The sequence below is a fragment of the Capra hircus genome, chromosome 18, assembly GCF_001704415.2.
Source record: "Capra hircus breed San Clemente chromosome 18, ASM170441v1, whole genome shotgun sequence".
NCBI lineage: Eukaryota > Metazoa > Chordata > Mammalia > Artiodactyla > Bovidae > Capra > Capra hircus.
In genome coordinates, this window is record NC_030825.1 from 1,774,262 (window position 1) to 1,796,694 (window position 22,433).

General features: G+C 39.5%; 1 protein-coding gene across 1 annotated transcript; it reads right to left on the bottom strand.

Moving 5' to 3' along the window:
• On the bottom strand, positions 933-20,817 carry LOC108638107 (chorionic somatomammotropin hormone 2-like). Its single transcript, XM_018063263.1, has 5 exons — positions 20,763-20,817; positions 5,953-6,134; positions 3,677-3,784; positions 1,755-1,934; positions 933-1,124 (listed from the first exon to the last, which is right to left on the bottom strand). The coding sequence occupies exons 1-5, from the start codon at positions 20,815-20,817 to the stop codon at positions 933-935; spliced, it is 717 nt and encodes a 238-aa protein (XP_017918752.1).

Here is a 22,433-nt window from a genome sequence, read left to right on the forward strand (position 1 = left end):
TGGGGAGGATGAGCCAGATCACCTTTGTTTCTCATATGGTCTCAGCCTTTGTGTCCCCCAGAAATTTCATATGATGAAACCCTGATTCCCATGCCTATGGTATCCATAGGTGGGGCCTTTGTGAGATGATGGAGTTATAAGGATGGAGCCTCCTCAATGAGTTGAGTGCTTTTATATATAAGAGACACTCAGAGCTACCGAGGCCCCCGCCCCCGCGGCCCCACCGCCCCCCTTCCCCCCGCACAACACCACCCCACCCTTCCCCCCAACCCCCACTGTGTGAGGATACAGTAAGAAGTGTGTGACCAGAAAGGACCCTGCATGACCACGCTGTGGAAATCCATTTCCATTGTTTTTAAGCCTGTGATATTTTGTTATAACAACCCAGAAGGACTAACACAGCACCCTAACAATGTTTAGACAGTTCAGTAAACCTTATGCTATTTACACAAAAGTGCAAAGCACTTATCTTGTCTGGTGTAACACTGGGATAGTTGGCTGACAGTTTGTGGCTGGCTTTCATAAGGAATCCTGAGAATTCAGTCTTCTTGGTAGCATGACCAGAACCATGAAGAACTGTCTAATTCTTTGATTCTAATAACTTGACCCAGAATAATTGGCTGTGACTTTTACATAATCTCTTAATGGTCTTCTTTGTAATGCCAGGATCTGCTATTTGTGACTACTTGTAATAGGCGCTTCATTCTCTCAGTTGTAGGGGTGGATTTTCTTTTGATTTACTCTTAAAGGAAGATAAGAAATGTTAAGAAATTGCCCTCTTAGATTTTGACATCTCTACAGAGTCTGTGTTTATTTTTTTAACAAGATACCCATTTCACAGAGCATGCATTAAAAAGCTGTAAATTTCAAAGAAGCTTGCTATGGGATAGATCATTATGACCACCTCAGAGCTGGATGGGATGGCTGTGGATTTAGCACGTTTTGAGGGCTCGGCATGCCAGGATCTTGAAGTACATGTCAACTTTATGTGAATCCCTGCGCAGGCAGTGGAACAGGTTATACAATTCAGAATGACGCCTATCTTCATCACTGGACTTCACATATCGGACATCTGACCAGACTCTGGGAGCATTGCGAATCATCTTCATGGCCGGAGCAATAATCTAAATACCCAAATGATAATGACTTCTTATGCGTTTTACTAGTATTTGCTTATCTTTTGTTCTTCTAATTATCAAATAAAGATTTGGGGAAGACATATGAATATAAAACTCTCTCTCTATGGATTTTGGAGCCAGCTTATGAGAAAACTATTAGAAATCTGAAAAGTAGATACTAACTCCAGTTTAGTTTTAAATTTCTCTTTTCTTCCTTCCCCCTCTCATCCTTTGATTTGAGGAGAACAGAGGAAGAAGAAAAGTGGGATTTCAATAGCATATGTCCTGGGTTACTTTAAAGAAAAATGCTGATCTTGGAAATTCAGTTCTCTAGTGCTATTACTCTTGAAAATATTTCAACCACCTGTGCCCAGGAAGAAGCAAGCTTTTGGTGGAATTGTGTGCAATGCAGGAAAGGCTGCACATGTCAAAAATTGCAGTGAAATTCTGATTCCTTTACAGTAGAGTATATCACTATGAATGACTAGGCTCCTGCTTTATGTAGTAGCAGTCTAGCATATAGAAGTCATGAATCTTTTTCTTATAAAATGAGATATTTCCAAACTCCTTATGCATTACAGAGATCACCTCTTTCATTCATGAACAAAGCAAGAAAGCCCTCTGCAGGATGCTCACCTTCTTGAAATGACTCTCTAAGAATGCTTGAAGTCTCTCTGACATGTCCTCAATGTCCTCAGTGTTTGATACGAAAGTCTCTGGCAATTCTTTCGTCCTCTGCAGCTCCGTGACTAGATGATACAGAGGATTATTCCAGGAGTACAGTAGCACGAGTGCCCACTTAGTAATGCTTTCATTCTAAGCAACCATAAGAAACAGTCTCATTAAAATAACCATAATTCAGTGGTTTTGGTAACATGTGGTCTTTGCTCAGAGAGCTAACCTAAACAACTTTTGGTTATTCCAATGTGCATGCAAAGATTTTTGAAGGCAGTAAAAGTTGCAAAAGTATAAAAAATTATCTGTTCATTCACAGTTTGCTGAAATATAAAAATCTAGGTTATTTTAGAAACTAATTCTTCTGATGAGTTCTATATAACATGAAAATTTTTCATTTTCCTCTGAAATTCTAGCACCAATCAGTTAGTTCTTCTGTGTTTGTATATTTGCGTGAGAGAATCTAAGTATTTATGGCAAGTCAGTACGTGCCTGCAGTGCCTGACCCAGGAAAGAGGGATTCCACCTGTGCCCACGTCATTGTCATCCAGTGATTCATTTGTATTAAAGAATCAGATGAGCCCTTCGTATTGATGTTTGATCGGTAATTGTTTTATGATATTACAACAAAGAGACAAGGAAGAAGACATGGCATTCCTAAACAGGCTTCTCTCCTCAGCTGATCCCAACACCAGCTCCCTGCTGACTCAGAGGAGTCTGTTTTGTTGACATGTTTCCGGGCAGAAAATGGCACAGCATTGTCTTAGTAACAGCATCAGTGGGATGGAGGGTTTTCCCCCCTAGTTCAGTACTACTAGCAGAATTGAGCCTGACAATCCCGGGGGCTGAAGATCTCTAGTTAATATGCTTGATTTCTTTACAGCCATGAACTGTCTTACTGGTAAAGAACAGAAAACTGAATAGGATTAAATATAGTAATGCACATAAAGTGCTTAGTAAAATGTGAGGCCATGTAGTAACTCTCAATAAACTTTAAATTTAAGCTTATTGAACAATCCCCCCCTCTTCTTCCTCTTTGTCTTTTTTCCTTTACTTGATCACCCTCATTATTAGTGAGCTTGACAGAGGAAAACAATGCTGGTATCATTAAGAAGGTTGTAGAGAGAGAAGATAGTATTTTAAGGGGGGATGCATGTGAAAATATTTTAAATTACGTTAGGAGGAACGATAATGCAGGAAATCAGAAAGGAGAGATTATAACTGTGAAAATTTGGGGCTGCAATAAACGACTGAGGCTTGATATGTAAACTGTGTGGTCCTCAGATCAGAGGCAATTTTTGCGGCCATGAGAAGCAAAGCAATGTTAGATAGGTCATTGTGGGGGAGACGTACAAATGAAGAATAAAAGGTGACAGAGGAGTCATTGAGAATGACAAATGAAGGAGGTGTCAGAGAAGTACAAGCAGAATCAGGAGAGCCTTGAAAGGCAGATGCGAGGGCTCGGGTGGTGCAGTATAGGATTGCGAAGTAGGAGTCACTAGTAACAGGGAGGACTCAAACTGGGATGTGTTTCTTTATATTCATGAATTTTGCAATCTTATATTTTACACATGGAAGTTCCTATTAATTTCCTGTTTCTATCCAGAATAATAGCTGCAATCCTGTATCTAATGCATTGGTTGAACTAAAGTTGTCTGCATGGACAATTTATAGATCTGTTATTTATCTTGCTACTACAAATCTCTAGTCATCCCTTAATTTGCTCCTGCTTCATGAACTGCATAATATAATTTCTCTTCAATTGCTTATGGTTCCTCCACCTTTTTCTGCATGTACAGTTACCATACGTCTAATGATCTGACGTCTGGTAATCTAAATAGTGTCTCATCTGAAACGGTGAAAAACCTAGGTGAAAGACTCACGCTCAGCTGGTGGGCTTTATATCTATCTTCGGGAAAATCGAAGGCATTGGTGTGGCAGCTGTTCGCGGCATTGATATGGTACAGTTTGCCCTGGGCATATGTTTCATTCTGAAAGTGATCAGGCAATTAGTTAGTGTTGTTGGGCATTCATTAGATGAACCCATTAACAGAACATTAGCATCTTTGATAGACGTGAATTTTTTTTAGTGGTGGGTCATCACAAAATTTGAAAGTCATTCTTTTTCTCCTTTTCTATACATTGTCTCTATAAAAATGATTTTAGATACAACTTTTCTAAATTTAACCTTTTCCCTTCCCTGTTTTATTATCTTTTTTTTTTTTTCCTATTTGAACCAAATCTAGTATGTAGGTACCAATATTTGTTGCTTCCCAGGGGACGGTAGTGGTAAAGAATATTCCTGCCAATGCAGGAGATATAAGAAGACTCAGGTTTGATCCCTAGGTGAGGAGCATCCCTTGCAAGAGGGTACAGCAGCATACTCCAGTATTCTTACTTGGCCAACCTATGGACAGAGGAGCCTATTGGGCTACAGTCAGTAGGATTGCGAAGATTGGACACAACTGAAATGACTTAGAATGCATCCATGCACCTATATTTAACCATTTAATCTCTTGTTTACCTGGAAGAGTTGGAAAAAAAGAAAGGACAGTCAAAATGGAGAATGAAAGGATATCTAGTGAGTAAAAAGAACTGCGTGAATTTAATAGAAACCTTTAGCACCGCCGTTTATTAGCTGTCTGCCCTATGTGTGCTCCCTGATTGACCTAAAAGAATTAACATAAAACTTCCAAATACCTTCCTCAGAAAGAGAATAGTTGTTTCCAATTGTAAACACCCCTTCTATTGTAGCTGGAAACCTATTCACTGCAAATCTTAAAACAATAATTTGTAGCTTTAAAAGAACTACAAGTATTCGTTTTTATGAGCAGGATTCAGCTTTGTTTAAAATGTTCCATCCACCCAGTTCACTACAGAGCTGCTGCTGCTGCTAAGTCGCTTCAGTTGTGTCCAACTCTGTACGACTCCATAGACGGCAGCCCACCAGGCTCCCCCGTCCCTGACATTCTCCAGGCAAGAACACTAGAGTGGGTTGCTATTTCCTTCTCAAATGCATGAACGTGAAAAGTGAAAATGAAGTCGCTCAGTCGAGTCCGACTCTTAGGGACCACATATACTGCAGCCTACCAGGCTCCTCAATCCATGCGATTTACCAGGCAAGAGTACTGGGGTGGGTTGCCATTGCCTTCTCACTGCAGAGCAGTTCTCATTTATTGGCTATTACTCTGAGCCTGGAGAAGAAAGCCCACGGAGATTCTGAAGGACCAGAAAATCAATATGCTTCCTTTCCCCAGTCCCACCTAAAAGTGCTTTGTGTCAGGTAGTATTGTGGACTGAATGTGTATTCTTCAAATTCATCTGTTAGAGCCCTAACTGCCGAAATACTGTGTTTCTAAAAGGATTCTGACTTTTTGGGATCCCATGGTCTATAACCCACCAGATTCCTCTGTCCATGGGATTTGTCAGGCAAGAATACTGGAGTGGCTTGACATTCCATTCTCCAGGGAATCTTCCAGACCCAGGGATAGAACCCAAGTCTCTCACATTGCAGGCAGATTCTTTACCATCTGAGCCACCAATGAAGCCCATTAATGGTAAATGAGCTCTTAGGGTGGTACACTCATCCAATAGGCTTAGTGCCTTCATGAAGCGAAACACCAGAGAATTCTCTCTGTGTATCTATGTCTTTTCCTCTATCTCTCTTCCCCACCCGCCACCCTTTGTGAAGACTCACGGAGAAGCCAGCCTGGGAAGAAAGAGTCCTTACCAGAACCTCACCTTGCTGGCACCCTGATCTTGGACTTCTAGCCCCCAGACTGTGAGGAAATAAATTTCTGTTGTTTATTTCTCAGAGGCTATTGTATTCTTTTATGGCATTCCTACCTGACAAATACAAAATCATCTATTTTGCTTATTTAAAAAAGAAAATGAATGAAAGGAAATTGAACAATTTATTTCACTTCTTAGGAAACTTTGAGATTTCACAAAACTGATCCTTTCATCCATTTCCACATCTTAGCAACTGACGGCTTCTTTGACCAAGAGAGTGTGCTTTTGCAGCCTTCTTGTTTAAAGGATAGTCTAGCCCCATCACTTAGGGGAAGTTTCCTTCTGGGAGCCTGGCACACTACAGTCCATGGGGTCGCAAGAGTCGAACATGATTGAGCAACTAAACCACCACTACCATAGTACTTACAAACTCCTGGAACATTATTGTGGAACGGTTATGGAAGTCATGGGACAGCCAGGCAACTTCGATAAACAAGTCTGTACGGGATCTCAGGGAGGTGGCAAACACGTCAGGCCCGCAGGAGGGGCATGGGTTGCCTTGGCACAGGAGCAGATTTAACATGACCAGCAGCAGCAGAAGGCAGGACCCTGTTTAAATAAAACCATGAGCCATTCTGAGATGATCTAGTCACCTAAGGTTATCCAATCCATCCTGTGGAAGAAAGCCTTCTCTTTCCTGTTGCTGTGAGCAGGACTTGTTGCTGTAGAAGCTGGGGTGGGAAAGGAGCACCTTCTGTGTAAATTTAGATGGATGATCGTATTTGCACAGATAGACAGTTGGATAAGTAGGTTACTCCCTGTATTTTTGAATTGCTCCCAGAAGTACTTCTGTGCTCTGCAAACATTTGGAACTAAATCTGAGCCAGAGTGTTTGGGTCATTCTTTTAAGACAGTTTAATGTTGGGACTCTCCAGACTCTGAGCCAAGAGGCCCTCTAGGAGTTTGAAATTTTTTATTCTCTACATCTACTAATGCTTGAATTTTAGACACTGAAATGACAAGAAAAGTCCAGTTTATCTGTGGTATACCATCACATTGGGGTAAGAGTAAACACGAGACTGATAACTATTATTGAGTACAGAGAGAATACTAAGAGAAAAAGGATACTGTACCTTGGATCTGCTCACTCAGATTAATAACCTCATGCATGTCTTTGATACTTTCCCGAAAGCTTTAAAACATCTTAAAATTTGTGCTTCACAGGAACCCTCTGAGATAACCTTAATCTTCACTATGATCATCAAGTTATGTTAATGAAGATGTGATGACTTAGAGAGGGCAAGTACTTTTCCTCAGTTCCCATTATTAGCAGATGCAGGTGACTGGGCACCAATACTACTCATCTGTTCACTTCCTGATGTCACATCACAGATGCCAGTGGCCCTAAATCTGCATGTGTGTAACCAGGACCACAGCAGGAGCTGTGATGACTCTGCTTAAAGAGAAAAATATTTTGTCTTTGACTGCGAAACAGCAGTGATCTGAGAACACTGGTTTTATCCACTTGTTCTGCTCTGTCTATAAAACACTCACTGTTACAGTCTGTGACAGTCATCAGTGTGGGGGCCTGGTTCTCCTGGCTAGCATTTCTTCTAGGCACCTTGACAGCTCTTCTACCTTTATGCATCTTTAATCCTCTCGTTACATTTGTTTCTTTGAGAAAATAGCAAATAAATCTCCAAATGGTAATACAAGAATATTACCTGGTTGGGGAGAGGGAAAGATGGCGGAGGAATAGGACGGGAAGACCACTTTCTCCCTCACAAATTCCTCAAAAGAACATTTCAACACCGAGCAAACTCCACAAAACAACTTCTGTAGGCTGGCAGAGGACATCAGGCAACCAGAAAAGCATACCATTGTCTTCAAAAACAGGTAGGAAAAAATATAAAAGACGAGAAAGGAGACAAAGGAGGTGGGGAGGGAGCTCCGTCCCGGGAAGGGAAGCCCGTCCCCGGAAGGGAATTTTAAGAAGAGAGGTTTCCAAACACCAGGAAACACTCTCCCTGCCGAGTCTGTGGCGAGCCTTGGAAACACTGAGGGCAACATAACAGGAAGGAAAAATAGATAAATAATTAAAACCAATAGATTACAAGCCCAACAGTAACTCCCCCAGCGGAAAAGCAGCACAGACGCCTGCATCCGCCACTGGGAAGTTGGGGCAGGGCAGGGACGCGCGGGAGGCGCGGGCTGCAGAGCTTTTTAAGAATCGGGCAGGAACACCCCACGCGCAACCAGAACGATCTAACTTGGGCTAGCAAACCAGACTGTGGGATAGCTACCACGCGAAAAGCTCGAACATAAGACACCGCCAGGACCGAGCACAGAACAAAGGACAGAACGGAAAAAGCCGGCTGCAGACCATCCCCCACCGGGGACAGGCAGCCAGAGTCGTAAGGACTGGAAAGGGGCAATTGCAGACCTGGAGAGACTTGACTTACCTAACTGCAAGCAGGCTCCTTTGCTAAGACTTCTGGGGTTCTGGACAGTCACAATCTGCCTCATGGGGGGCGCCAGCGGTCCACCCAGAAAGCTGAGCAGCAGTGGCAGAAAAGGAGACAAGCCGAGGCGATCGCGCTCGCCAAACTCCTGAGCTACTCGGACCTGGGAAGGGCACAAAGCGCAGTCCCAGCCGAATCTGTGCCTCTGAGGGCTGCCTGAGCGCTGAACCTGAGCGGCTTGGACTGGGGAAGTGCACGCAGCCTAGGGCCGGCCCCAGATGGTTCCCAGCTGAGCATCGTAGAGCCGGAGCGGTTTGTGCGCCGCGAGAAGGGAGAGGTCAAGCGGGGCTGAGACACTGTGAGCACACGACAGTGCTATTTGTTTGCAGCATCCCCCCTCCCCACAGCGTGACTGAACTAGTGAGCCTAAAAAACCAGCAAACAGAAGAAGTTAAACAGAGGGAACCACCTTGGAAGCGATCCCACATGGCCCATAACATCAGAGAAGGGCTAGATATATTTTTACTATTTTTAAAATCATTCCTTTTTTGGTTGTTTTTTTGTTTTTTTTTTTCTTTTTTTTCTAACTTTTTAAATTGTTAAGTCTTCATTTCTCCCCTAATTTTTATTTCTATAACCTACTATTACTATTTAAAAAAAAAAAAAAGACTTTTTTTTTTTTTTAAGACAAACACCATATAGTCTTTGGATGGTTGTTGGTGGGGTCTTTTTGTTTGTTTGTTTGTTTCTTTTTTTAAATAATTCTTTTTTTTTTTCTTTCTTCCTTTTTCCTTCTGCTTTTCTTTAATATTGTATCTTTGAAAATCCAACCTCTACTCTAGATTTTTAATCTTTGCTCTTAGGTTTTTGTTGTCAATTTTGTACATTTAAAAACCCAAACTTCACTACCCAAGTTTACCTGAGAGCAAGATTACTGGCTTGACCACTCTCTCCTCCTTTGGACTCTCCTTTTTATCCACCAGGTGGCCTCTGTCTCTTTTCTCCCCTATCCCTCCTCTATCCAACTCTGTGAATCTCTGTGTGTTCCAGACGGTGGAGAACACCTAAGGAACTGGTTACTGGCAGGATTTGTCTCTCTCCTTCTCATTCCTCTCTCTTATCCTCCTGGTCACCTCTGTCTACTTCCTCCCTCTCCTCTTCCCTGTATAACTCTGTAAATACCTCTGAGTGGTCCAGACTATAGAGCGAACATAAGGAAGTGACTACTGGCTAGCTTTCTCTCTCCTCTTTTGATCTCACCACATCTCATTCCAGTTACCTCAAACTACCCCCTCCATCTTCTCTTCTCCTTGTAACTCAGTGAACCTCTCTGAGTGTCCCTCAATGTGGAGAAACTTTTCATCTTTAACCTAGATGTTTTATCATCAGTGCAGTATAGGAGGAGAAGTCTAGAGGCTACTGTAAAAGTAAAAATGAAAACCAGAAGCGGGAGGCTTAAATCCAAAGCCTGAAAACATTAGAGAACTCTTGAATTCAGGGAACATTAAGCAATAGGAGCTCATCAAATGCCTTCATACCTACACCAAAACCAAGCTCCACCCAAGGGCCAACAAGTTCCAAAACAAGACATACCATGCAAATTCTCCAGCAACACAGGAACACTCCCCTGAGCGTCAATATACAGGCAGCTCAAAATTATCCCAAAACCTTTGATGTCTCATAACCCATTACGGGTCACTCCACTGCACTCCAGAGAGAAGAAACCCAGCTCCACCCACCAGAACTCCAACACAAGCCTACCTAACCAGGAAACCTTGACAAGCCACTGATAGAACCCCACCCACTGTGAGGAAGCTCCATAATAAAGAGAACTCCACAAATTACCAGAATATAAAAAGGCCACCCCAAACGCAGCAATATAACCAAGATGAAGAGACAGAGGAATACTCAGCAGGTAAAGGAACAGGAGAGTTGCCCACCAAACCAAACAAAAGAGGAAGAAGTAGGGAATCTACCTGAGAAGGAGTTCAGAATATTGATAGTGAAAATGATCCAAAATCTTGAAATCAAAATGGAATCACAGATAAATAGCCTAGAGACAAGGATTGAGAAGATGCAAGAAAGGGTTAACAAGGACCTGGAAGAAATAAAAAAGAGTCAAAATATAACGCAATGAGATCAGAAACACTCTGGAGGCAACAAATAGTAGAATAACGGAGGCAGAAGATAGGATTAGTGAAATAGAAGATAGAATGGTAGAAATAAATGAATCAGAGAGGAAACAAGGAAAACGAATTAAAAGAAACGAGGACAATCTCAGAGACCTCCAGGACAATATGAAACGCTCCAACATTCGAATTATAGGAGTCCCAGAAGAAGAAGACAGAAAGAAAGATCATGAGAAAATCCTTGAGGAGATAATAGCTGAAAACTTCCCTAAAATGGGGAAGGAAATAATCACCCAAGTCCAAGAAACACAGAGAGTTCCAAATAGTATAAACCCAAGGCAAAACATCCCAAGACACATATTAATCAAATTAACAAAGATCAAACACAAAGAACAAATATTAAAAGCAGCAAGGGAAAAACAACAAATAACACGCAAGGGAAAAACAACAAATAACACACAAGGGGATTCCCATAAGGGTAACAGCTGATCTTTCAATAGAAACTCTTCAGGCCAGGAGGGAATGGCAAGACATACTTAAAGTGATGAAAGACAATAACCTACAGCCCAGATTACTGTACCCAGCAAGGATCTCATTCAAATACGAAGGAGAAATCAAAAGCTTTACAGACAAGCAAAAGCTGAGAGAATTCAGCACCACCAAACCAGCTCTCCAACAAATTCTAAAGGATATTCTCTAGACAGGAAACACAAAAAGGGTGTATAAACCTGAACCCAAAACAATTAAGTAAATGGTGACAGGATCATACTTATCAATAATTACCTTAAACGTAAATGGGTTGAACGCCCCAACCAAAAGACAAAGACTGGCCGAATGGATACAAAAACAAGACCCCTCTATATGCTGCTTACAAGAGACCCACCTCAAAACAAGGGACACATACAGACTGAAAGTGAAGGGCTGGAAAAAGATATACCACGCAAATAGAGACCAAAAGAAACCAGGAGTGGCAATACTCATTTCCGATAAAATAGACTTTAAAACAAAGGCTGTGAATAGAGACAAAGAAGGCCACTACATAATGATCAAAGGAACAATCCAAGAAGAAGATATAACAATTATAAATATGTATGCACCCAATATAGGAGCACCGTAATATGTAAGACAAATGCTAAAAAGCATGAAAGGGGAAATTAGCAATAACACAATAATAGTGGGAGACTTTAATACCCCACTCACACCTGTGGACAGATCAACTAAACAGAAAATTAACAAAGAAATGCAAACTTTAAATGATATATTAGATCAGTTAGACCTAATTGATATCTATAGGACATTTCACCCCAAAACCATGAATTTCACCTTTTTTACAAGTGCTCATGGAACCTTCTCCAGGATAGATCACATCCTGGGCCATAAATCTAAACTTGATAAATTCAAAAAAATTGAAATTATTCCAAGCATCTTTTCTGACCATAATGCATTAAGATTAGATCTCAATTACAGGAGAAAAACTATTAAAAATTCCAACATATGGAGGTTGAACAACACACTTCTGAATAACCAACAAATCACACAAGAAATCAAAAAAGAAATCAAAATATGCATAGAAACTAATGAAAATGAAAACACAACAACCCAAAACCTGTGGGACACTGTAAAAGCAGTGCTAAGGGGAAAGTTCATAGCAATACAGGCATACCTCAAGAAACAAGAAAAAAGTCAAATAAATAACCTAACTCTACAACTAAGGCAAGTAGAAAAGGAACAGTTGGAGAACCCCAGAGTTAGTAGAAGGAAAGAAATCTTAAAAATTAGGGCAGAAATAAATGCAAAAGAAACAAAAGAGACCATAGCAAAAATCAACAAAGCCAAAAGCTGGTTCTTCGAAAGGATAAATAAAATTGACAAACCATTAGCCAGACTCATGAAGAAACAAAGGGAGAAAAATCAAATCAATAAAATTAGAAATGAAAATGGAGAGATCACAACAGACAACACAGAAATACAAAGGATCATAAGAGACTGCTATGAGCAGTTATATTCCAATAAAATGGACAATGTGGAAGAAATGGACAAATTCTTAGAAAAGTACAATTTTCCAAAACTGAACCAGGAAGAAATAGAAAATCTTAACAGACCCATCACAAGCATGGAAATTGAAACTGCAATCAGAAATCTTCCAGCAAACAAAAGCCCAGGTCCAGACGGCTTCACAGCTGAATTCTACCAAAAATTTAGAGAAGAGCTAATACCTATCCTACTCAAACTCTTCCAGAAAATTGCAGAGGAAGGTAAACTTCCAAACTCATTCTATGAGGCCACCATCACCCTAATACCAAAACCTGACAAAGATGTCACAAAAAAAGAAAACTACAGGCCAATATCACTGATGAATATAGATGCAAAAAACCTCAACAAAATTCTAGCAATCAGAATCCAACAACACATTAAAAAGATCATACACCATGACCAAGTGGGCTTTATCCCAGGGATGCAAGGATTCTTCAATATCCGCAAATCAATCAATGTAAATCACCACATTAACAAACTGAAAAATAAAAACCATATGATTATCTCAATAGATGCAGAGAAGGCCTTTGAAAAAATTCAACATCCATTTATGATAAAAACTCTCCAGAAAGCAGGAATAGAAGGAACACGCCTCAACATAATAAAAGCTATACATGACAAGCCCACAGCAAACATTATCCTCAATGGTGAAAAATTGAAAGCATTGCCCCTAAAGTCAGGAACAAGACAAGGGTGTCCACTTTCACTGCTACTATCAACATAGTTCTGGAAGTTTTGGCCACAGCAATCAGAGCAGAAAAAGAAATAAAAGGAATCCAAATTGGAAAAGAAGAAGTAAAACTCTCACTGTTTGCAGATGACATGATCCTCTACATAGAAAACCCTAAAGACTCCACCAGAAAATTACTAGAGCTAATCAATGAATATAGTAAAGTTGCAGGATATAAAATCAACACACAGAAATCCCTTGCACTCCTATACACGAATAATGAGAAAGTAGAAAAAGAAATTAAGGAAACAATTCCATTCACCATTGCAATGAAAAGAATAAAATACTTAGGAATATATCTACCTAAGAAACTAAAGACCTATATATAGAAAACTATAAAACACTGATGAAAGAAATCAAAGAGGACACTAATAGATGGAGAAATATACCATGTTCATGGATTGGAAGAATTAATATAGTGAAAATGAGTATACTACCCAAAGCAATTTACAAATTCAATGCAATCCCTATCAAGCTACCACCCATATTTTTCACAGAACTAAAACAAATAATTTCAAGATTTGTATGGAAATACAAAAAACCTCGAATAGCCAAAGCAATCTTGAGAAAGAAGAATGGAACTGGAGGAATCAACTTGCCTGACTTCAGGCTCTACTACAAAGCCACAGTCATCAAGACAGTATGGTACTGGCACAAAGACAGAAATATAGATCAATGGAACAAAATAGAAAGCCCAGAGATAAATCCACACACATATGGACACCTTATCTTTGACAAAGGAGGCAAGAATATACAATGGAGTAAAGACAATCTCTTTAACAAGTGGTGCTGGTAAAACTGGTCAACCACTTGTAAAAGAATGAAACTAGATCACTTTCTAACACTACACACAAAAATAAACTCAAAATGGATTAAAGATCTAAATGTAAGATCAGACACTATAAAACTCCTAGAGGAGAACATAGGCAAAACACTCTCAGACATAAATCACAGCAGGATCCTCTATGATCCACCTCCCAGAATTCTGGAAATAAAAACAAAAATAAACAAATGGGATCTAATTAAAATTAAAAGCTTTTGCACAACAAAGGAAAATATAAGCAAGGTGAAAAGACAGCCTTCTGAATGGGAGAAAATAATAGCAAATGAAGCAACTGAAAAACAACTAATCTCAAAAATATACAAGCAACTTATGCAGCTCAATTTCAGAAAAATAAACGACCCAATCAAAAAATGGGCCAAAGAACTAAATAGACATTTCTCCAAAGAAGACATACGGATGGCTAACAAACACATGAAAAGATGCTTAACATCACTCATTATTAGAGAAATGCAAATCAAAACCACAATGAGGTACCACTTCACACCAGTCAGAATGGCTGCGATCCAAAAATCTGGAGGCAATAAATGCTGGAGAGGGTGTGGAGAAAAGCGAACCCTCCTACACTGTTGGTGGGAATGCAAACTAGTACAGCCACTATGGAGAACAGTGTGGAGATTCCTTAAAAAATTGCAAATAGAACTACCTTATAACCCAGCAATCCCACTGCTGGGCATACACACCGAGGAAACCAGAATTGAAAGAGACACATGTACCCCAATGTTCATCGCAGCACTGTTTATAATAGCCAGGACATGGAAACAACCTAGATGTCCATCAGCAGATGAATGGATAAGAAAGCCGTGGTACATATACACAATGGAGTATTACTCAGCCATTAAAAACAATTCATTTGAATCAGTTCTGATGAGATGGATGAAACTGGAGCTGATTATACAGAGTGAAGTAAAGCAGAAAGAAAAACACCAATACAGTATACTAACACATATATATGGAATTTAGAAGATGGCAATGACGACCCTGTATGCAAGACAGCAAAAAAGACACAGATGTGTATACTGGACTTTTGGACTCAGAGGGATAGGGAGAGGGTGGGATGATTTGGGAGAATGGCATTGTAACATGTATACTATCATGTAAGAATTGAATCACCAGTCTATGTCTGACGTAGGGTGCAGCATGCTTGGGGCTGGTGCATGGGGATGACCCAGAGAGATGTTGTGGGGAGGGAGGTGGGAGGGGGGTTCATGTTTGGGAACGCATGCAAGAATTAAAGATTTTAAAATGTAAAAAATAAAAAAATAAAAATAAATAAATAAATAAAAGAATATTACCTGGTCAACACCCAAGACAACATCATTGGCTCTGAAAACAAGCCCTGTCTCTTCCTGACTTTGACTATTTAGGGACAAAATTTACCTGTCTGGTTGGGAGTACATCCTGACAACCCACAGAGCTTAGGTTTTGAACCACCTCTAAGCATCTCTTCTTTGACAGTAGAACTAGATCTTCATGCTTCCGTGATGTATTGTAATATTTCAGAAATTATTCCTGGCCCTACCTTTGGCCAGCAGAAGCATAAAATCATAGACTCTTGCTAGCATGATTTTAATATTCCTTTTCCTGTCTGTCTTTTGTAAGTAAGCAGAATTTAAGATTGAAGTGAGCAAGAACTGAGTTTGGACAAGAGAACTGATAAAATAGAGATTTTATCCTCCTGCATGAGATCTGATCATCATTCTTTTCCCAATTTACCAGAAGAGTGATAAATTAATGAAGGATAAGATATCAGCATTTACTAGGTTTTCTCTGCTTTTAGTTATTTTAAAGGGGCATGGTAACTAAGAATAAAATGCTTATTTAAAATTAGATGATGAAAATAAAAGAAGTGGTTTTCAAAAAGGAGACTTATAAGTTGGAGAAATTTGGGACTATCTCTCTCATTAATTAAAAGCTTATTGTGACAGGCAAGGAGAATAATAGCTTATATAACATAAATGTATTTGTGTGCAGGTATCCATGTGCTGTGCATAAATTTATGCTTAATTCCTTCATGAAACTTTGGACCTTATAAATGAGATTTTATAAGAGGCAGTAAATATAGCCAAATACCCTAATTCCTAATGTAATTGATCATGTATTGGTAGATGACTAATTATATTATTTTTTCTGTTAAATTGTTTTTTTAATATTTTATCTCAAATATTTATTTTTAATTTAAATTTTTTTTTGGAGGCTAATTACTTTACAATGTTGTATTGGTTCTGCCACATATCACCATGAATCTGCCGCGGGTGTACACATATTCCCCATCCTGAACCTCCCTCCCACCTCCCTCCCCGTACCATCTCTCTGGGTCATCCCAGTGCACCAGCCTAAGGATCCTGTATCGAACCTGGACTGGCGATTCATTTCTTATGTGATATTACACATGTTTTCATGACATTCTGCCCATTCTTATTCATGTGTTTGCCTTGATAGCACATATATTTAAAAATTGGAATAATACTGAGAAGATTAGCATGGCCCCTGCCCAAGGATGACACACAAATTTGTGAAGCCTTCCATGTTTTTCTGTAACAGCTTCGAGGGTTGGGATGGGAAGGAAGGTGGCAAGGAGGTTCAAGAGCAGGGGACATAGGCATACCTATAGCTGATTCATGCTGATGTTTGGCTGAAAGCAGTACAGTATTGTAAAGCAAGTCCCTTTCAATTAACCATCAATAAATTCAATTATAAAAACTGTTATTAGGGATCATATAACAGGTTCACATATCCATTGTGTGACTAAAGAGGATCTGACTAGAAACTGATGGTGTCAATTATCATTGGTTAGTGATTCAGTAACGTTATAGTTGAATGAGAAAAGTAAACTAACAAACACTACTGTCATGATTCAGTGCCATAGCAAGCTAAAATCCTTGTCTGTGTTCGCTTTTAGGTTGTATAGTGTCCAAACTTTGAAACTGAGCCTGTTTCCAGAAGCGCAGTCATGAGTCCTGCCCAGGGTTTTTGTTCCAGATGCTGGAGGCTTCTGTTTGCTGCTCACTAAGGCCGAAATTTTTTCTCTTGAGCATTCTCACGTGTACAGGTCTTTATATTTTGGTTTTCTCATTTGATTCTCTTATTCTTTTGATCAGACTACCAAGTCCCTTTACGATTTATTTTTCAGACCCTTTTCTGCTTTGATCTTTCTGACACTCATTCGTGTACTTGCTTCCATGTCTACCTCTCTGAGTAATTTTCAGCATCTACATAAACCCCACCCTATTCTCTTACTGTCTGGATTTTGGCGTTTAGCATCAGCATATTTTTATGAACTTCATTTTCCTTCTGGTGCGGTTTCTGATACACAGTTTAAGCTGGTTGGCTCACATCTTGCTTGCTTGTGTTGTCTCCAAAAAATTAGAGAACTCTGCTTTTTCTAGTCAGTACTTCCCCTTGTTTTGATATTGTTGATAATTTTCTCTGATTTCACATCCTGCCTCATAAGCTTTGTCTTTCTCAATCTACTGTAACTTGAGACTATGTGCCTCTCTTTTGGTATTACTATTTCAAGTAAATATCCACTAGTATAGCAGAGAATTAAAGGGAATAAAATTGTAATAGTATTAGTAATAATACATTCCCCCCAAATATAATCCAGTAATCCTCCCAGTTTTAATTGACTTCCTACCCATGTATTACTGAGGTCCCATACTCATTTTTCCATACTAGGTGTTTCAATTTTGAAATAGAATATAGAAAACAATGGGGTAGAAAATTCTGAAAATCACCTTGGATTTTAGATGCCACAAGATTAAGTATGTAATTATTAGTTTGTTATAGTTAATATGGCTATTCTGAGCACATATAGCTCACTGTAGAGTGATAGCTATTGAATGAAGGATGTATAATGTGAACTCCAATCACCAAACAGGTGTTGGAGATAAAGAAAGCAATGCCAGGAAGACACAGGCTTCTGTTCTGGAAGGAAAAACTTACAGTGTGTCTCATCTACAGTCTACTCTTCAGATTTTTCAAAACACTTACTCTTCCTCTGCTTATTTAATAATTTGGGTTGTTTGATTTCTTTCAAAACTGAGTTGCATGAGTCTCTTATATATACTTGGATATGAAGCCCTTACCAAATATGTGATTTGCAAATATATTTTTTTTTCATTCCATAGGTTGTCATTTCATTTTATGGATGGCTTCTTTTACTATGCAGAAAGTTTTGAGTTTGATGTGGTCTCACTAGTTTATTTTTGCAGTTTTTGCCTTTGCTTTTGATGACTGAGTTGTTTGAGATGCTTGTATTTTGGTAAGTAATCCTTTATCAGTTGTCTATTTGCTATTATCTTCCTCAATTCTCACCAAAAGACACAGACTGGCTGAATGGATACAAAAACAAGAACCATATATATGCTGTCTATAAGACATCAACTTCAGTCCTAGAGACACATACAGACCAAAAGTGAGAGGATGGAAAAAGATGTTTCATGCAAATGGAAATCAAAAGATTGCCGGATTGGCAATTCTCGTTTCAGAAAAAATAGACTTTAAAAACAAAACTATTATAAGAGATTAAGAAGGACACTGCCAAATGATAATGGGATCAGTCCGATAAAAAGGCACAACAATTTTAACTATTTTTGTACACTACATAAGAGTACCTCAATACATATGGTAAATACCAACTGACAAAAAGGAGAAAGTAACAGTAACACAATAATAGTAGGGCATGTTAACACCACACCTATGCCAATGGACCGATCAACAAACCAGAAAATTAAGAAAGAAACATAAGCCCAAAAGGAAATATTAGAGCAAACAGGCCTGATTGATATCTTTAGCACATTCCATTCAAATGCAGAAGAATACACTCTTTTCTCAAGTGCACACGGAACATTCTCCTCATCTTGGGTCACAAATCAAACCTCAGTACATTTAAGGAAATTGAAATTATATCAAATTTTTATCTGACCACAACACTATGATACTGCTGCTGCTGCTAAGTCGCTTCAGTCTTGTCCGACTTTGTGCAGCCCCATAAGCGGCAGCCCACCAGGCTCCTCTGTCCCTGGGATTCTCCAGGCAAGAACACTGGAGTGGGTTGCCATTTCCTTCTCCAATGCATGAAAGTGAAAACTGAAAGTGAAGTCGCTCAATTGTGTTCAACTCTTGGGAACCCCATGGACTGCAGCCTACCAGGCTCCTCCATCAAAGGGATTTCCCAGGCAAGAGTACTATCATACTAGATATCGATTATAGGAAAAAAAAAAAAGATAAAGAACACAAACACATGTTGATTAAACAACACATTTCCAAATCATGAACAGATTACTATAGAAATAAGGGAAATCAAAACATTCCTAGAAACAAAGAACAATGAAAACATGATGATCTAAAACCTAGAGGATGCAACAAAAGCAGTTCTAAGAGGGAAGTTTATAGTAATACAAATCCTACCTCAGGAAACACATTGAATTGAAAACCTAGCTTTACATATTTTTAACTCTTTTAAAATTTCTCTTATCAATGTCTTAAAGGTTTCGCATAAAATCTTTCAACACCTTCCTAAGTTTATTTCTAAGTGTTTTATCTTTTTGTGATGCAATAGTAAATGGAATTGTTTCCTTTCTTCCACTTTCTGATAGTTTGTTGTTGATATACAGCTAGGCAACTCAGTTTCATATATTGGAATATAGTAAACATAATGTATGCTACATCTTTAAAGGATAGACATTTTCCCACAAATAAGCCATATAGACAATCAAAAGGTATATGACAAGATGCTCAGCATCACTAATAATCAAAGGAAATGCAGATCAAAACACAAGAGATATCACCATTTACCTGTTTGAATGTCTAGTACCAAAAATGGAAGAAATGACAAATGTTATTGAGGATGAAGAGAAAAAGGAGTGCTTATGCACTGTTGAGAGGTATGTATACTGGTGAAACTCCCATGGAAACACACTGTGGAGGTTATTCAAGAAATTTAAAAGAGAACGTTTATGTGATCCATTATCCCACTTCTGGATATGTAGTCAAAGGAAATGAAATCATTGTCTCAAAGAGAGATCTGTATTCCCATGTTCATTGCAGCATTATTTACAGTAGCCTTGGTACAGGCACAACCTGAGTATCTTTCAAAAGGTGACTGGATTAAAACAATGTGAAGTGACATATATAGGTAAATATTATTTAGCCATTAGATTAGAAAGAAATCCTTCCATTTGTGGCAACATGGATGAAACTGGAGGGCATTACACTAAGTAAACTAAGTCAGAGAAAGACAAATGCCATATGATCTCAACTATAAGGAGTTTCAAAAAAAAAAAAAAAAAGGAAGTCAGAGTAGAAAAATGATTGCCAAAGCCTGGAAGGTAGGACAAATAGAGATTTTTAAAGGTTACATATTTTCCTGTATAAAAAATTAATAAGGTGAGGATCTAAGTTTGAGCTTCATGATCTAATCATGAGATTGAACAAGCTCTGGGAGTCGGGGATGTACAGGGAAGCCTGGCGTGCTGCAGTCCCTAGGGTCACACAGAGAGGGACACGACTGAATGTCCTACTGACCTGAAGAGAGTGGAACTTACCTGTGTTCTCCTCATAAAGCAAAAGTTAAACATCTGTGGTGCTGGCATTGTTACTTAATAGAAAGGGAAACTCATTTCTACTACAAGCACAAATGGGGTGGACAAGATGATGGAGGGGTAGGTGGAAATGGGGTACACCTCTCTCCACGGATGCATCAAGAACGTCTAAAGATGCAGCAGTTCTTACAGAAGACCAAGTGAATACTGACAGGACTCCCTGATTACTGAGAAGGAATATCCGGATCCATATAGAACTTGTCAAGGCAATGGAAAGAATGGACAATGAGGAGGGGGAAAGAAGAAGGAGAGCAAGTGGAACCAGCCTGCACCCGGGGATGATGGAGCTGAAGCGCAGGGGAGAGATCCCCGCATCCATGGCCGTCCACTGGGACGGGGGAGATATTTGAAGCAGTTGGGGAGTGAACTCACTAATCTGGGACAGTCTGAATGGAGTGAGAACCACATAGACAAGCCATGCTGCAGCCTTTCATACCTCGGACAGGGTTGTAAGTCCACAGGTGTCCACGGAAGCTGGGAGCTGGAGACATGGGGATTGCAGAATGATTCCAGGGTTTAGGACTCCTGTTGACCGTGGAGAGTCAGCCTGATGGGATGGGATGGAGGAAATCTGCTGCATGAGATACTTCTTAAGGAAAGCCATGAGGCCATAAAAGTAGGGTTCTACTGCCTGTGGATTAGTGCTCTTTCCCCATGCTGGTACCTGTAGGTTGAGCAATAAAGACTTCAGTGAGGGTGGTCCTTCAGAGCCTGATGCACTAAACATTGGAGAATTTTGAATGTCTATATACACAACCCTACCCTATGCTCTGTTTACATTTTGGGTTTTAGCATCATAATATTTTTACGAACTTAAATTTCTTCTGGTAGAGTTTCTGCTTTACAAATTAGGCTAATTTCTCACATCTGGCTCAATCTTTGTCTTTCAAGAAACTTTGAGAACCTTCCTTCCTCTCAAGGCAATACTGCCTTTCACTAGCATTTCTGGCTTCCCATACTTTCACTTCTTGCCTAATATATTCTATGTCTTTCTCTATTCACTATTACTTTAGTAGGCAATGGAAATCCAGTCTTACCTGGAAAATCCCATGGGTGCAGGAGCCTGGTAGGCTACAGTCCTTGAGGTCCCTGAGGGTCAGACACAACTGAGCAACTTCACTTTCACTTTTCACTTTCATGCATTGGAGAAGGAAATGGCAACCCACTCCAGTGTTCTTGCCTGGAGAATCCCAGGGACAGAGGAGCCTGGTGGGCTGCCTTCTATGGGGTCGCACAGAGGCGGACACGACTGAATCGACTTAGCAGCAGCAGCAGCAGCAGCCGCAGCAGCATCAGTCCCTGTGTTGATAGTAATATTTATAATAAATTATTAATGGATGCAGTAGAGAACCAAAAGGACTACAGTTACAACAGTAGTAATAAATTACTCCCAAATTATAACCATTAATTCTCCCATTTAAAATGATTTTCCATCTATATGTTATTGAGGTCTCTTAACTCATTTTCCTTACTAGATAGCTCAATTTTGAAATGAAATATACAAAACAGTGGCATGGTAAACTCTGGAAATTACCTTCCTTTGGATATGCCTCATTAGTAAATATGCAAATATTAGGATTTTTTTTTCCCCAGTGGGGCTGTTCTTAGTACGTATTATAGCTCACTGTGGGCTGATTGCTATTGACTGAAGAACGTACACATTGAACTGTAATTGTCAAACAAGTGAGTGGAGATGAAGAAAGTAATGCCAGGAAGGCACAGGCTTTTACTGTTCTACAAGGAAAACCTTGCTGTGTCTCTCATCTACAGTCTAATATTCAGATTTATTGAGACTCTTACTTTTCTTACACTCCATTAAAAATTTGAATTATTTGGGGTTTTTTGCCTTTGAGTTGTATGTCTCATGTATTTTTGGATATTAAGCCTTTATCAAACATGTGATTTGGAAATATCTTCTGTCAATCTGTAAATTGCCATTTGATTTTCTTGATGTTCCTTTCTTTGGAGTTTGATTGGATTTTACTTGTTTGTTTTGGCAGTTGTTGCCTTTGCTTTTGGTGTGAAACCCAAAACCTCATTGCAAAGACTGATGGCAAGAAGATTACCTCGATGTCTTCTTCTAGGGGTTTAATCACTTCAAGTCTTA

Coding starts and splice junctions, on each gene's coding strand:
- LOC108638107 (XM_018063263.1), bottom strand. CDS start 20,817: ATGTCTCCAGCTCCCAGCTTCCGTGGACACCTGTGGACTTACAACCCT. Junction 6,135..20,762: donor GACTTACAACCCTGTCCGAG/GTATGAAAGGCT, acceptor TTATTTAAACAG/GGTCCTGCCTTCTGCTGCTG. Junction 3,785..5,952: donor CAATAATGTTCCAGGAGTTT/GTAAGTACTATG, acceptor GATCACTTTCAG/AATGAAACATATGCCCAGGG.